The sequence below is a fragment of the Dipodomys spectabilis genome, unplaced genomic scaffold, assembly GCF_019054845.1.
Source record: "Dipodomys spectabilis isolate Male_0828 unplaced genomic scaffold, ASM1905484v1 ptg000783l, whole genome shotgun sequence".
Classification (NCBI taxonomy): domain Eukaryota; kingdom Metazoa; phylum Chordata; class Mammalia; order Rodentia; family Heteromyidae; genus Dipodomys; species Dipodomys spectabilis.
The window spans coordinates 14,653,641-14,671,429 of NW_024871460.1; the positions used below are offsets into that span (position 1 = coordinate 14,653,641).

Genomic DNA, 17,789 nt, shown 5'->3' on the forward strand with positions numbered 1-17,789 from the left:
ACCTGATAGATGCTTGTTCTCAGTGGTTTGAGAGGATTTAGGTGGAATTTCCATACCAGTGCTAAAGATAGCCATAGCAACACCAAAGAGGTCCTTGTGAAATACGTGATTAGCACGTACCACAGGAATTAATAATTGTCAGGCCACTGTCTTGAGTTGTAACCACATTGTTTTTGCAGGGAAATTGCTCAATTCACACACACACACACACACAGAGGACATGAAGAGCTGCATTCTAATCAGAGAATGCACTTCATTTAAAATTCATATCCCAACATGTACTTAGATATGCATGTGCTAAGTCACTCGTGAGTGACAAATTATGGTAATTTCCTTGATAATTTGATCCTCATTCCATTCTCCAATTCCTGAAAGTCTAAATGAGTACAAAGAAAGAATGCCATCTCTAAAAATAGCTTTAAATATATTTTCCCCAGAGTCAAGAATAGATTTTTTTAAAGAAATGTAATAATGATTCAGATGTATCATTCACTACCAAATATATGTTATCATCAGACATTAGATGAACTTTCTTTGTAGTTTTCTTCCATTAAACAGTAACTTTAAAGCCACCCTGCTAGCTTGCTAGATTTTAGTAGGTCAGCATACACACCAAAAGTGTATTAAGGTGGACTGTTCTCTGTATTGATTTTCCATGGATCTGCTAAGGACTCCGGGCAATTGTCTGCGAAGGGGGCGGGAGGCCCATACATGATCCAGGTCATGCGCATCTAGCCAATTTGTAAGACGATCCCACCGCCCAAAGCCATCAGCAGTCCTTAGCATAGGGGCACACTCATGCATTCCTGTCAAGTCATCTTGTGAAAGCCTGCCTGCTTCCAGCTTGGCTTGGATGTGCAACCTTAATAAAACTCACTGAGGTCTGGGAGAAAATAGCAGATCTGCAGCAGATAGGGTAGAGGAAAGGGGCTAGAATATGTACACGCAGCTGACTGGGCAGGCTCTACGCGGCTGCTGCACGGTTACACAGAGAGGAAACAATAAATCTCAGCGACTATGCAATAAATATCTCAAGTTTTAACGAAGGAAACTCTCATTACAGTGAAATAAAAAGAAATTATACGTTTATGTAACATTTTAGAACAAAGCTAACAAATGGCTAGTTTCCTATGATTCTTCTTCCAACGTTTGCTTTGAGGAGGCAAAACAAAACAAAACAACAACCACCAGTCAAACAAGCAAGCAGTTTTACCTGAAATAAAGAGCTAGTGTAAAGGTCAGAAGAGAAGGCGCGAGTTTTGCGGGAGAGGCACGGAAGGCGAGCGCGGTGGCTGTACCATGACAGTTTTCCTTTCCTTTGCTTTCTTCGCGGCGATTCTGACTCACATAGGGTGCAGCAACCAGCGCCGAAGTCCAGAGAACAGTGGGAGAAGATATAACCGGATTCAACATGGGCAATGCGCCTACACTTTCATTCTTCCAGAACACGACGGGAACTGTCGGGAGAGTACCACGGACCAGTACAACACCAATGCTCTGCAGAGAGATGCTCCGCACGTGGACACGGATTTTTCTTCCCAGAAACTTCAACATCTGGAGCATGTGATGGAAAATTATACTCAGTGGTTGCAAAAAGTAAGTGATTGCTTTCAGTTTCTAATTGCTCGGGAACTTGGCTTTACTTCCACACGCCCCCCCACCACCCCTTTCTCACTCTGCAGGGGACTTGAAAGAGTTCCTGGGGGGCGGGGGGGGGGGGGGACGTTGGTTGGAACTTTTGTGTGTTTACCTTTTGCTCCAGGGAGGCAGTGTTTGCAAATGCAACACTCCCCCCCCCCCCCCCGACTTTCTGGGTAAGTCAAGGTTTCCGGGCTTGTGTAAGTCTATGAAATGTATGTATGTATAGTGGTCCTTCATTTGCACGTTTTATGACAGCTCTAACCCTTAAAAGTGTTTCTCCAGTACACTGACTGTCAAAACTCAACTTGAAAGCAAGCAAGCATGCACCTTGTGAGTAAGTTGATAAAATCAAACAAATGAAAAAAAAGGTAATAGTTAAGATCTAATTGATTTTATAGCAAAAAAAAAAAGTTACGCAGCTAGAATGGGAAATCACAAAAATGTTTATTCCCCCCCTAAACTTTAGTAAAGGTAGGATAAAAATTTTTAAAAGTTTTATGATATTTGGTTGGAGAGACTATACATATAAATGAGGAAGCTGTTGATTACATAGAGTAGTAGAATAGCAGAGGACTTTTTTTTGTTATATCTGTCATATATTTCTTCTGTTCTTGTGACAAAAAAAAACTCAAGGAGATAAATGTTAATATGCCATTGTCAGGAAAGGCTTGTCTACCCACAATCAGAGTGTCAGAGTGGAAAGTGAGCCGGTGGCGGCTCAGGAAGTGCACCTGCAGATTTGGGCTGACAACATGGTCTGCATAGATTCCTACTGGAACTCCTTTACTGCACTGCTTCCAGAAACAGTGCCATCTGTGAGTCTCAGTTTCCAGATGAATGTTAATGTGTATTAGGTTTTTTTTTTTAATCCTAATTTTGAAAACTCAGAACTCATTATTTAGTTATCAACTTAACCACCCAAAGTTTTTCTTGAACTCTACTCATTATAGGATACTTTCTGAAGCTCATTTTCTCTTTGCTCCATTCAGTTGTATAATAAGTAATAAATGCATTTCATTGGCTGTGTCACTAGAAGGGTGGCAGTGTCTCCATGTGTTTCTCCTCAGGATCTTTGCTAAGCTATGTGGTGTATTTAGAAGACAATCAGGTTTCTTGAAGGTAGTCTGTTAACACAGCAAGCCTTGTAAGAGGATAAAAGATAGGCAAAAGACAAATGCTCTTTTTTGTTCCTGTCTGGTCACACTTGGGTTGGTGCCTGCTGAATCACGCCCAGTTATAGCTATTCTACTTTTGTCCACTAGGGACTGAACTAAGATCACTGTTACTTTGTTTGACACATTAACTAGGACTTGGTGGTTCTAAGTTTCCAAACTTGGAATTGCACTTTATCTTCCTATTGAGGACTACAGGTGGAATAACAATAGGTAGGCAAAGAATAGAAAACAAACAGAATTCTTCAGTCTTTTGATAATTGTAGCTTAATTTTAAGGCACTATCACTGCAGTAGTTCACAATAGAGTAATGGGGTATCTAGTTTCTCTTTGGCAAATCCTATTTCCACAGTAAAGAAATGAATTTTATCAAATAGCTTGTCATTATTCTCACTATTCTATCCATGTGATTTTACTGAGAATTCAATCATGAGAAATCAGCCTAGATTCCTCCAGGGAGATACAAGGAGAGGAATTTAGGCCTACACTTTAAATGAACTGTTCTAGCAAAACTGTAGTGTTTTATTTGTTCAAAGCATACAATCAACATTGTGATGTAATCATAGTAATGCATATTTTTTGTTGCTATGTAATTATTTAGCAGTGACAAGGTAAATACATAATTCAGCTGAGCTCAAATCATGTATACATTTCATATGTTAATTTATCTTTGAAATAAGCTTGATTCTTGTTTGTATTGTTCTTGGTCAGTGATTATGGCATAGCTTTCAGATTATAGCCATGCATAACCAGTAAATTGTTCTTCAGTCATATCAACCCTTGCAAGAATACATCAAGCTGAATAGATGTTGAAAATTGTCCCAGTTGGTGTGAGTCAGAGCAGTTTGGCTTCACTATTGTCTGCTTAAATTTGCATATCTTTTGTCATTGTTAATCTGATTGGTTGGAGGATCAAGAAACCAAATAAATGCATTCATGAAAGCACTTGCTTTCATAAGTTTCCCTTAATTGAAGGTTTTCTTCACTGGGAGTTCTAAATTTCATATAATATATTTATTTGGAGTATTCAAATGGACATATTTTAACTAGAACTGTTTAGAATATTTGCTTCTGCAACTTGAACTGTTTCTATTTTGATTCAATAGCATTTGCTATTGGGTAAGAAATAATGAACTGCAGAAGTTAATACTATCAGTGTGTGTAAGTGAAATTAATCCATCCATTTGTTCAATGAGATAATTAATCAAAACACGATGATAAGTATGCAGCTCTTAGAATTTCTGTCTAGACAGTTTTGCTGCAGAGTAAATGTACATTATCAATGCAAGATGAAAATAAGTGTAATTGAAATTCTCCTCTGTGAACACTGGTTAAGTAGATTTTTTATAAATATTCTTTGAATGGTATTGACCTTTATTAGAACTTCATGAGATTTATGCTCTTAAAAAAATTTTACTCCAAAGCTTCTGGTCTTGAAACTGAACAGGATAAGAAGCAAGGTATTCCAGGAAGCAGAAGACTTATTAGTCACTATAAGTAATGGAATTGTTGGGACCTTGACATGATGGTTTAAATTTTAAAAGTTGAACTTCCCATGATAACTTATTGGTTAACATGAAGTAGGTTGTTATACTATCTTGACTTGTCTGATAAAGAAAAACAGGGTAACTAATATGCTCAACATCACAGTTTTATTGTGTGAATCATGTGGGTATGTGTCTATGATAAAGCCCTTTTCAGAATTACTAGCAAGCAAACATATCAAATGCCTGAGAATGACTACACATGTGGTTATGTGACAATAAATACAAATGGCCTTTGTGTTCTGTCCTTTCTACCTTCCTATGACAGAGAAAGGTATTGACTAACATCCTTGTCCTCTCCTACATGAGCTATTATTTTCTCCTCTCCATTATTAAAAAGTTTGTAAAAATGCATATTTAAAATATTCATATGTAAATCATATGGTATTCATGATTTGAACAACCTAAGAAAGTCTGTTTAGCTTTTACCAAGTATTTTGCTGGCTGGTGATGGCACAATAAAAACCAGAGAGGATACTCTTAAATTTTTTATAAGTGGAGATGTCCTCAATGAAATGAATAGAGAGTTAATGGTTTTAATCATGTATCTATAATTTTGATTAGAATACACATATACACACATACACACATTACGATTTATACCCAGAGTTGCCAAGAAAAGTTAGTGGAAATAATTTCATTTAAGTAGGGTAATGGAAATGTCCCCAACAACTTGATCTGGAAAATACAAGGGAAGAACCTAAGAATCTACATTAACTTTTCATACAATAAGTAGTATGTTTGCTTGTTACATTTTAGAATCAAGAGATTCAAGAAGAAGAAAAAACAAAACAATAACAATAACAACAACAACAACAAAAATAGGAGCTAGGCAACTGAAGCTATCTAACTAAGCCTTAGGGAAGGATTTCCCTTCTGTCTCCATTGATGAGTTTTGCGTTTTAGAGGATGTTTTAGTAGATGCTTTTCCATGCCTGATGTTGGTCTTCTTAGCCCTGGATCTAACATTTCATTTGGAACCATCTTTCATATGAAATAATTGGTTTATCATAATTGAGAAGAATATGAAGATTTCTTTCCTTAAATCTTATAATTTCTCATTATACAAGAATAAAATCCACATTCCTTACCATAAGGACTTCTATGATGCTCCCTGTCTCTGTCTCTGTCTCTGTCTCTGTCTGTCTCTCTCTCTCTCTCTCTCATTCTGGCCTTAGCATTTACCACCTTCAAAGGACATTCCTGACACTCAAATGGCATTACCTTTCTTGTGATTTCTCCAAGAAGCAAGCTCATTCCTGCCTCAGGCACTTTAAAAGCTATTTACTCAGCTCAGAAAAATTCTTTCTCCAGCTATTAGCATGGATGGCGCCTTCTCACAACTGAGGTCTTCATTGAGTGGGAAGTCTTCTCAGAAAGTTCTGGCATCATTGCCTGCCACTTGCCCACTCTGCCAAGTGACTTGATAATACGTTGTACTGCTCAATTGCTTCATGGCATTTACTGCTTTGTGACAATATATTACTTACTGTTTGTCATAGTATTTATTCTGCCCCCTCCTATTAACAACGTGAACTGCTAGAGCAGGGGATTTGTCTATCTCATTGGTACTATGTGCCTCATACCTGGAGGCATTTATAACATACAGTGGAATAGTGGGACCACAAAAAATATCTGTTGATTGAGTGTATATTGTACAAGGTTGAAACCATGTGTGTATTAGTTACTCATTTTCCTTGACTACTTTCTTTATTCTTTTGTCTACAGAATGAGTATTTTGGAACAGGCTAAAATGTAAATGGCAGAGGACACAGTTGGGCCTCTGTCTTTGCAGGTTCTACTTCCATCAATTCAACCAATTTCAAATCAGAACTAATTTTAAATGAATCTATATGGAACACATACAGAGTTTGGTATTATTATTCCCTGAATAATATGGTAAGACAACTATTTATATGGCATTTGCATTTAATTAGTTATGATCATCTAAAGATTATTTAATATATAAGGTAGGATATGTGAAGGTAATATGTAAATTCATCTTATATAAAGGACTTGAACATTCACAGACTTTGTGGTGACCCAAGTGTGTAGGGAATATCCTAGAATGATCCATCCAAATACACCAAAACATGACAAATTTTTAATGTCCCAGAAGAGATTAGCTATAAAGATAAAAAGTTCAACAATATTCCATATATTTTCCTTTTGATATGTAACATGGCAATTTATGATTAATACTCTGGGTTTCCATCCTCTATATCTAGTCAGTAAAATATTGACCTTTGGCCAAATCTTGCCTGTCACCAGTTTGTAAATAAAGTTTTATTGGGACAGAACCACAATCATTTATTTACTTGTCCTCTATTACTATCTTTTTCCCTATTGTGTTAGGTTTTTAAAAAGAGGTAGCCGAGTAAGAACTGCACCACGCACGTGGTATTCAGGCAAGGGGTAGGTTTATTCAGTAGACCTGCTGGGACCAGGCAAGGTTGGCACTCCACGCGGCTGGCAAAAGGAAAAGAAAAGGGCGGTCTGGCCGCGGTTTAGGCCTTATATAGGGTAGGGGGTGGGGAAGGGTGTGTCCAGGTAAAGGGAAGTGGGATCAGGTGGGAGAAAGGTGTGGCCACATCAGGTTAAGATGTGACCTCAGCGGATGCGGATGTGACCTCTTCCAGGTATCCCAGTTGCCTAGGTAACGCAGGTACTGGGTGAGGTCTGTTCGCCGTCCAGGAATGGACCTTACACCTATAAGAACAGACTTGGGGTTTGCAATGGAGACCAAATGGGAAAATCTGACTATTTCCCAAAACAGTTAATGACTCTTGCTCTCTATCACAAGTGGAATTAGTGTATTAATATTAGGACCACTAAGATAAACTGTGAGGTTGGTTGTGTGGGAAAAACATTGTCCTCCAGGAGGCCCAGTAAGCTTCAGGTCCATGCCAGTTGGCTGAGAGCCTGACTAAGCCATTTCTTGGCTTGGAGTCTGGCATGCTGTGTGGCGAGATTTTTAGAGCAGTATAGACAGGGGAATTTCATGTCTTTTCTTCTCCCTGCCTCTCATCACTTGATCAGGGAAGTAATCCCATTACAGATACATGTAAACAGAGAAAAACACCTGATTAATAAAGCAGAACTATAGCTGCTGAATAAAGGAGTCTGAGCTATAGGGCCTCTCATTTTGCAGATTGTTTCATTTTGTTGTGTGACATTAGTGAAAATGCTTGACCAGAGACTGGTGGCATTCTGCATTCTTAGAAAAAGGTCTTCAACACAGCCTCTTGTATTCCATGTATTTGGAAACCTTTCTCCCTCCACTATATTTGCTAAGCAAGAAGTGTAGGTGACGGGAGAGGAGGAGAAACCAGTGGATGACTCAGTGATCAAATATGGGGCAGTATTAGCCCCTGTGCTCTAACTGCTAATTTAGGAAGTGTAGTTTCATTTTTCCATGAACTCTGTGTAGACACAGGAGCAGCCTTTCCCTAGACCTTGTCATGTACCTTTTCTTCCCCCCTCCTCCCACCACAAGCTATATTGTGTCATTTGCTCTGATGCATAACACTAATTACATTCTGAGTCACCCTCCACTTTTGTTCCAATACAAGATTATCTTTTGCAGTGAAGTTGGGAAATTCCAAACCCCCTTTGGTTTGAGCCCCATAGTCTGTGGGAGGGAAGATCTCTTAGTGTTTAAACCTTTTTACAATGTGTACAAAAGATGTGCCCCTCTGCTATCAAAGAGTTTCTCAAGAATGAAGCACTCCATGAATTATTTGGAAGTTGTTTACATGTTGGGTCTGTACCTGAATACTCTTCTCTAATTCTTACATAGAATCTGTCACTTCTAATATTAGAAGTGAGAGGTTTTTCAGGCTTGTTTGGCCTTGGTTATAAACCCAAATATTCTGAATTTGAAACAAATAAAAGTGATGTCCTACTGTACCTAATAATGTCATTGATAATGCATTCCAATCATTGCAGAATATTACTATTTTTAGTAAATAAAAAGCGAGATAACTGTTGTATTTACATTATACTAGATGACTCTCTAGATCATTTTCTACAGGTATACATCAGAATGCATTGCTTAAATTTGTGTTGAATTACTGAAAGATGGTGCAAATTAGTGCAAACATCAAGATGTATATGAAATAAGTCAGCAGCTGAAATATGAATGAAATAGAATAACTGAAGTCCTTGAATCATCAGTAATATAAACATAAAAGCCACCCAACTTCTGGCATCAAATAGGTAAACATATACATTTCTATAGAATTCTGAGGATAATTTTGAAATATAATGTATCTTAAAGTTTAATGACACATGGCTTAATTCACTAGGAAGGAGTGCCCTTTATAGGCTTTGTTTCTAATGATGCACAAGTTAGAACACTGGACTCTAAAAATATTGCAGATTTTCCATTTCCTGAAAATAATTAAGTCTCTTAAAGTCCCAAATTACATTTCCCGTCTAAACTGTTAAAGATAGTTCCAGGATCTTGTAAAACATTTTAACATTATTCTTGCCTTTGCTATTAATATACAGCTGACTAGATTGAAGTATAATGGGTATTTATTGCGGCTCAAGAACTGCTGAGCCCAGCAGTTCCTGGCATCTACCTTTTCTTAATTGTACAGATAAAATATGCAGGGAATTGTGTCCTTATGACTAATGTCACCAGTCATACTCCTTTTCTTTCTTTCTTTTTCTTTTTTTTTTTTTTTTACTTTATTTCATTTTATTGGGAGAGGAAGGATACTGGGGTTTGAGTAAACAGATGCTCAATTATTTGAACCACGTCCCCAAGACATTTATTTGGTTTCTTAAGAATGGGGCTACCAGATGACAGTGGGTTTTTAAACAATATTTATTGAGGGGCTGGGAAGGTGACTCAGTGGTAGAGTGATTGCCTTGCATGCAGGAGGCCCTGAGTTTGATTCCTCAGCACCACATAAGCAGAAAAAAAATAGGAAGTGGTGCTGTGGCTCAAGTGGTAGAGCGCTAGCCTTGGGCTGAAGAGCTGAGGGACAGCACCCAGGCCCAGAATTCAGGCCCCACAACCATCAAAAAAAAAATAATTGAAAGAATGTATATATTTATTTAGTAAACTGAATTCAGTATTTAACAAGTTGAAATGTGTTTAATATTTTTAATAGATGAGCTGATAAATTTTTAAAAATGTGCTGCTGGGAAGAATTTTGTGTAAGTCTTAGGAATATAAAACTTAACAAAGAAAAGACTAGGCGGGAGCTTCCTGTGTCATCCCAAAGCAAGTGATGGGTCTAGAACAGATCTAAAATGAGGTCCTGCCCAGGACCCACTCCACTGTGTATTTCCCAGTGGTGTTCCTCAGGGGTCCCTCTTGTACCAAGTAATATAGCTTCAAATAGACTACATTAGCACTTAAGAGAATGAAAGAGAGGGAGGTAAGTTACTCACCCACCCAAATTCACTGGTGGGCAGGTCTTCAAAAAATGTTGCGCTAGGTGGGGTGCCGGTGCCTCACGCCTGTAACTCTAGCTATTCAGGAGGCTGAGATCTGAGGATCACAGTTCAAAGCCAGTCCTGGCTAGGAAGTCAGTGAGACTCTTATCTCTTAACCACTAGCAAACAGGAAGTGGTGCTGTAGCTCGAGTGGTAGAGTATGCCCCTTGAGCTGAAGAGCTGAGGGACAGCACCCGGGCTCAGAGTTCAAGCTCCATGACTGACAAGACAAAACAAAACAACAACAACAAATGTTGAGCCAGATACCATGGCTCATGCCTGTAACCCTAGCTACTCAGGAGGCTGCGATCTAAGGATCACAGGTCAAACCTTCCTGGGCAGGAAAGTCCGTGAGACTCTTACATCCAATAAACTACTTAGAAATAGGCGAAAGTGGTGCTGTGGCCCAAGTGGTAAAGCGCTAGCCTTGAGCATGAAGAGGCTCAGAGACAACACGCATACCCTTAGTTCAAGCCCCAGGACCACCAAAAAAAAAAAAAAAAAGTTGAGGAAAAGTTGAGATCTACTTCTATTTAGCATCATAATAACTAATTCACAGTTAATCCAGGAGCAGGGTGTATAATTTAACCCAATTCCTAAATCATCATTTATATACTTTATGTTTAATTTAGGAATATGTAGTGATTGATGATTGCCTAATATTGCAATTTTCACTTTAGAAAGAGTTCCTTGTGAAGCTAGCCAAAGATAATGGGAAGTAGGCTTCTTGATATTTTCAAATCTTTTTTCCTGGCATGTTAAATTGATTTAGCTAACCTTTGTTTTAAATTCTAAGTACATGACACTTAAATTCTAAGTACATGCCATTTTCTTGGATGGTTAGTATTGTAATGTGGTAGTATTGTAGATTTTGTTTTAATTCTTGTTGGGAAGATTAATTTTGTCACAACTAGAGAAAATAGTCCCTGAGTCTAGTTTCCCATACACACCTAAGCCCTGGACCACAAATTGCAGAAGGAGAACAATCACGTGAGTTTGGTACCACTAATTCTATTAGCTCTGTGGGCTTTCCCCCTTTCTTCGGTACATGAATAATGCAAGGATATTTGATATACCAATGGAGAGAAGTTCCCACTCTCCAGCTTTAACATGGATCTATTATCAATTTCTCACAATAAGCAATCTAGGAGATTCTTTTTTTCTGACCTACAGTGGCTTGAGTTTTTTCCACACCCCACTTGGCTGTTTGTACATGGGGACTTGTGAAACTTTACGTCCAGGAAAAAAAAGAGAAAGAGAGGCAGTTGTCAGAACTGGAAAACAAAATGATTCAAAGAGAGTTTTCCTGCTGTGTAATTCTTTTCATTTCTCTTGTTTCCTCTGCTATTGTTTTAAATAAAGTGTCATGAGAGCCTCAGCCTACCAGCCAGGAAGGGGGGGGGGGCACTGGGAGGAGGATAGGTGAGAGGGAGACAAATGATGAGCAAGAGCAGGGGCTCTCCTGTTAATGGGCTGGGGAGGGGGCGGGGCCACAGCAATGTCAGGACTGCTCCCAGGGAAAGCGGTGTGATCACGGGACTTTACAATGCAGGCAGGAGTCATGGAGCTAAGCACGAACAAAGGCCAAGCTGCCTGTTAGCCAGTTACCTAATCAAATATGCACTGTGTTTTAGGTGGTCTGCAGGGTTCTGGGAGGAGGGCAGGATGAATCCATGACAGTCCCTGCCACTGAGAATCCTAAACCCATTGAAATAGAATGCATTCCTATGTCAAATTTAAAGACCTTATGGGGATACTATACCTAGCGTCAGACTCTGGATTTGCATTCCGACAGCATCACTTTTTTACTGCGTTACCTTGGGCAAGTTTCTTTACTTCCCTGTGCCTCAATTTGCAACATTGAGGCAATAATAGCCCAGGTTTATTGTGAAATAGAAGTATAATTGACATAATTTACTACCCCCAAATTGCTAAGTACCTATTAAATATGTTTTGGGGCCGTCCTGGATTGGAATTAGTTAACTATGGAGCGCTTTCAACAATTTGAACACTTTTTCTAGACCCTTAGAAGAACTTTATGAGTACTAATTTATTGAATACTTTTGCAGGCCAATATGAGGTAGATAGTATAATCATTGCTTTATTTGACAAAGAGGGAAACTGAGGCACAAAGAGAGGGAGTTACTTTTCTAGGCTTCCACTGTGGCTACCTAGCAAAGCCAATACCCCACCCAAGGCATTCTGACTCCATGAATTCTGATGTTAATCAGCCATGGAATTAGATCTAGCGACTTTAGCCTTGTCTTCTCTTGTCAATTTATACACCACGAGTCTGTCATTCAAAAGCTTTTGCAGTCATCTCTGTGTTTAATCCCTTAATTCTTTCATACTAAATGAGTTTCCCCTTTCTCAAGTTCTGTTTTTAGCTAGCCATTTGTCCCCACCCCAGCTCTAAATCCCCATGGTTAAATTGGCTGTGGCAGCCGGTTTTTTCCCCCCTGCCTAGTGAAGTACAATAGCGGATCCTCCCCGCCCTTCCACAGGTCTGTTGACAGACTAGGCAATCCCATGTCGGCAGTGTCTTTTGTGCATCTCTGTAGAACCACCATCATCTAGAAGTTATAGAGCTTAACTGAATCTATTTATCTAAAAATTCCTAACTCCCCCCCCCCCCCACAGGCTTACGATTGCTTTACATGGAGTGAAGCTGTCCATTTTAAACATCTACTCAAGTTAATGACCTCTCTCTTGGATTTCTCTGCAGACATCATGTTTGGAAAAGCAAGAACACATTCTGGAACTTAAAATATTGTTTGCATGCACTTTCTTTTGTAGGTCCCGCAGAGAGTTGTAAAAATGAGAAGAAATGCCTTGTTTCTTTAGGCAAAGCCCTCTTATCTCACTTCCTATTTCATTTATCATTGTCTCTACTAATTAAACTATTTCTGGTATTTTGATCTAAAGCCAAGAGCACTACTGCTTACTGACAATGTTGACAGATGTTTCTTCTTCTGATCTTGAGTGTCTGACCACTCAGAGGCTGGGGCTGTGAGGGCTTTGCCTCCATGGCTTATGGGGCATCAACTGAAGGAGATGGGAACACTCATGGCTGCACTGACTGCTCAGGTCCCTTCAACCCATTCTTCTTTATGGAATCTCAAAGAGGAGATACAGCAACACCAGGTGGTGACAAAACAAAATTCAGTTATACTTTTTTTTTTCTTTTTAAACACTTGCTTGACCCCAACTCTCTGTTGAATGCTGAGTGTTACCATGTGAGGCAGGTTGGCATTTTAAGTGTGCAGATGGACTAGGATGTCTATGTGAATAGATGCATGCTTCAAAGCCCAAGATATCTGGAGGCTACTATTTGGCTAGTGAAATATAATGGTGTTGTTGAATATTAGGTACCCTTTTCTATTTATCAGGAAACTATTCAATCAGACGTAAGGATTTATTCCTTTACCCTTTCATCATTTCATCTTTACGTATTGTATTTGCTACATTTCTTGCTTTTGGAAGAGGTAGCTAATCATGTAAAAATGCATATTAGCAGAAGCTGGGCAATGACCCTTTATGTTTAGTTTTGCAGCTTGCACTTTATGGGACACATGACTGCAGTTTGATTTCATTTTATTTATATAATATCTTATTTTCTGCCAGTGAATTTGCTATTGTTTTGTGTGTGAATAAGTAATTTTATTTGTAAAGAAGAGAATGGATACTGGAAGCTCTCACAAAAAGTATAATTTAATATTCTAAGAAATATGTTTAGTAATAATCATCAAGACTATAGATAAGTAAAAGCATTTTATGCACAGTAAATATTACCAAATACATTTTATGAATATGAAAATTAAGGGCCATTGAGATCAAATAGTGTTTGTAAGATTCACATTTAGATGCAGGTGCAAAATTTGAATGACATTCTGAGGGTTAAAATTTGCAGCTATTCGTTATTCTTGCTCATTTGGATCTTATCTTCATGAATTAAATTTTGAATGGTGGAGAGCAGGGAATATTTTTACATGAATAATAATTTCTTGTAAACTTTTTGAAATAAATATATAATAGCCTTCTCTATCAATCAGAATCATTTTCCATAAGTTTTTTATAGGGAAGCTGTTATTTTTAGTTCCATAGTATTCTTCCTTTTCTAGAATGTTTTTTTCCTTTTTAAATAAATAATTCATTGCTATTTCCACATTTTTTCTCCAGAAAATGAATTACTTAGACAAATCGTCTCAAGTTGACATGAGTATACAAATAAAGATAACAATTTAAATATTTTATCTACATTTTTATTAGAAAAAAGGCATTGTAGTGATAGATTTTATTTCTTTTAATTAAAGAGAAAATGGGAATAAATATAGTTAATAGAAGATATCCTTTAATATTTCCATATTATAATTAAGGTCATGTTTGTGGGTTGGTTTTTTGGGGGGTAGAAGGGCATCATCTTGGCCTTTACAAAGATTATGAGACATATGTGTTTTGATGTATAAGTGTTCAGGTTGTAGAAGTAATTCCTGAACTCAGAAAAAAAGAACAGAAAATTAATAAAGACTTCTAAAAGTGAAACTATCAATATGGCTTACTGACAGTCAAGATAAACTAATTAATTTAAGAGACCTTTCTCAAATAGCTGATTAAAGCTGACAGTATAAGTTGTTATCCCACACTCAACCTTTCACAAAGAAATCACTTAGCTGAGAATAGAATATATACAAGAGCCAAGAAGTCTATGTCAGGGAGACGGGGAAATTTGTATCTTGAGACCATTATGTTTCTTATGGGACCAAAGCCTATGGACTTTGAGTACACAAATCAAACTTGTATAATATGCGGGGCAAAAGGTCACTATAGAAATGAATTATCTTGAACATAAATTATCTCTCTATACTCATACCCTACTATTTTGCAAGGACTTCCCTTGATTCTAATTTTGAAAAGCATGGCCTAAAAGATATCATAAACAACTTAACCTTAGAGACTGTATATTTTTACTTAAACAATTGTTTTTATGTGACTCTTGAGGATTGAACTCAGGACCTAGGCACTGAGATTTTGTGCTCAAGGCAGGTACTCTCCCACTTGAGCCACAGCTCCCTTCTAGCTTTTTTCAGTGTTTATTGGACATCAAAGTCTCATAGATTTTCCTGTCTCAGCTGGCTTTGAACACAATCTTCAGCTCTTCACCTCCTGAATAGCTAAGATTACAGGTGTAAGCCACCAGCACCTAGCCTGAGCCACCAGTGCCTGACCTATTTTTACAGTTATATGTTTCAAATAATTTACCAGATACTTTGAGAATCTCTCTTCTGTCACAAAGAAAGTAACCCCATGTGGAAAAGAAGCTTATCATGTGCTCAATTCTTCACTAACCCTGGGCATTTGAGAAATCAGTGGCAACGAAGTGACTTTTTATCAGTAATACTCACAGTGATATTTCTCCACTCACTGGGTGGGAGTGTATTACATTTCTGAAAAATTCTGTGTAGATTTTTAAATGTAGAACCTAAATAAACCTGTCATTTCTGAGTACAATAATGACACAAAGAAAATCCAGTTTTTTAATTTATCAAGGTAGAAAGAACATGTAGAATATACGACTAGAAGTTAATGGTGTCCCATATTTTCCAGATAGTTATAGTAACACCCTGTTCTGTCACCCTCTCATAAAATATCTCCCTTACCTTGGATCATCTGGTTTCATCTCATTTATTATGACCTTCCTATTGAAAGGCCTGAGTTTCCATACATACTTTGGGGCTCCTATGTTGTTGGAAGCCAGAGCTAGAGCCATGTTTAGCTCTGGTTAGCAAGTCACCATATTTGAGTCCTCTTAGTGTCTAGATGTGTGCATAAATGAGCCTTCAACAGATTCTAATCACCAGTCATTACGTTTCCTCCAGATTCAGTCAAATCTCTGGACCTACTCCCGTTCTACTTTTCCTGAAACTGTCACCTGTAAAGTCTGTGAGCCCAATGCATATAATCAAATTAATTGTTTTAAGAAGCAATGAGTTGAGCCAACAGTAGTGACTGAATGGTCACCATGTTCTCAGGCTTAATATGCAGGGCTTACTACCGTACCCATCACTGTGCCAATCCTTGAAGGGCAATGCACTCCCTAGTTCTCCCTTCTAGAAGCTTGTGTTCCAATAGCCTGTGGCATTGTTAGCAAGAAGTGTTGATTCATAATCTAATTGTGTATTCCATTCTCTATTGTTATTTCAGTTTCATCTAAAGTTAGCAAGATTCACTAGCTGTGACTTGAAGATAGCATGCTATTTTTTTGTTCCTTTGAGTAAGAATTTCTTTTTGTCAGTAAAATTTTTTCTACCTTCCAAGTAGTATTTGTAAAAAGGCTCCAAGAACTCTGGGTAGCTCAGAATTCCTTAAAACCAAAATGATATACTATACATAGGTTATGTAAGTCTTCATGATTACCCATTTTATGATCTTTCTGGTTATTTAACAATTATGAAAAAGCTCAGAGAATTCAGATTTTGAAACTGTAGTCATGAAACTATTTTATTACTCTACACTACTTAACCTGTCATGTTTAGCTATAAGCTTAAATCCAGATGTTCACGAGAGCTGTTCCTGAGCATGGCTGACTGGTAGTCTCTCAAATGTAAAATGAGTTAGCAGCATCTGTTCAATTCCCAGTGGTTTGGAATTCCTGCAGTAAAATCTATACCAGATTCTCCCCTTCCTAACTAATGAGGCTGAATCTGGACTTAAATGAAACAGGTATAGGAACATTCTTTAAATGTATGAGGTGTTTCTGTTCATTGCATATTGATTGAAACTTATTGAAAAATAGTATATGAGCTAATACAAAAAATAAGAATTTTTATATTCTTCAAGTAACCCAACTTCTAGGAACTCATTGTCAAGGAAAATAATTCAACAGAGGGGGGGAACAATTTAGGCAATCATATTTTTTACAGCTATTATAACAGAAGCTTTGAAAGAGATAAATGGATGGACAGGTATAAACCAAGTCCTATAACTCTTTCTTAGACAGTAGAATTCCATACAGAACACATTTGAAACCTACAGACATAAGCAGTAATCATGGTGAGTAAATGGGTTTAAATGCTATAGTTGTAATATGGAAGGATGAATGAATGACTCAAAGCTGGGAGAATAATTTGCACAGCCGTGACACTCTCTTAAAGTAATAGGAGACAGGAAAACAAATGAAAGAACGAGGAATACGAGTCATCAGGTAACAGGTAGCTTCCAAGAATAGAATTGTAATTAATTTGGCTAAATAATTCAGATGTCTCCATTGAAGATCATACTAAGAGATTAGAACTGGGGACATATAAGTGTAGTTTACTTAGGTAATAGATACCATGAAAATGCAACAAACAATTTTTTTTTACGTTTTTTGTCATAGAGAGCTGGTAACCAGGTAGTTTTCATGATAGTTCCCAATATTGTGTAAGGTTTTATTGACTCAATCCCATCATTCTAAATGAGAAGAGAAAAGAATAATCTTAGGCTGCTTTAAAGCTTATTAACTCAAATAAAGAGCTCTTTTATGTCCTCCATATCTTTGTATATCCCATGCATTTGCAGATTTTATCATATAAAATATATTATGGAAACTGGTAAAATTACTAACTGAGGCTTAGATAAAAAATTCTAAATTATTCTTACTTGTCCATTAGGCAAGACATGTGCTAAACTGTTCTCTTGGTGTTATATACACATGATTCACATATAGAAATTTTTGTTTTACATATATCAATATATATTAACATATATAGCCTACATCAGCAAATGATTTTATTCTTTTAAATCTGTCTGATTCTTGCAATTTAAATGTATGCCATAGGAAAAAATATAAAGCTTCTTAGTTTTATTTTGAAAATAAAGACAGTAAGCATTTCAATGAAGAATCATTTAAAAACAAATAATCTAACCAGAGAAGCCATAAAATGAATTAGGTGATATTCACTGGCCAATATGTCTCATGTGTCTTTTTTTCTTTTAAATAACA

At 37.4% G+C, this 17,789-nt stretch overlaps 1 protein-coding gene across 2 annotated transcripts in view; it reads left to right on the plus strand.

Annotated features, from left to right (window-relative positions):
* The first annotated feature begins 299 nt into the window (after window positions 1–299).
* Window positions 300–17,789, plus strand: part of Angpt1 (angiopoietin 1) — a 220,526-nt gene continuing 203,036 nt past the window's right edge. Inside the window, exon 1 of one of the 2 annotated variants that reach the window (XM_042673087.1) lies at window positions 300–1,596. In XM_042673087.1, the coding sequence (XP_042529021.1) occupies window positions 1,300–1,596 (297 nt within the window). In that variant the 5' untranslated portion in view covers window positions 300–1,299. The remainder of the gene's footprint in view (window positions 1,597–17,789) is intronic. The other variant, XM_042673088.1, reaches the window with a different exon arrangement.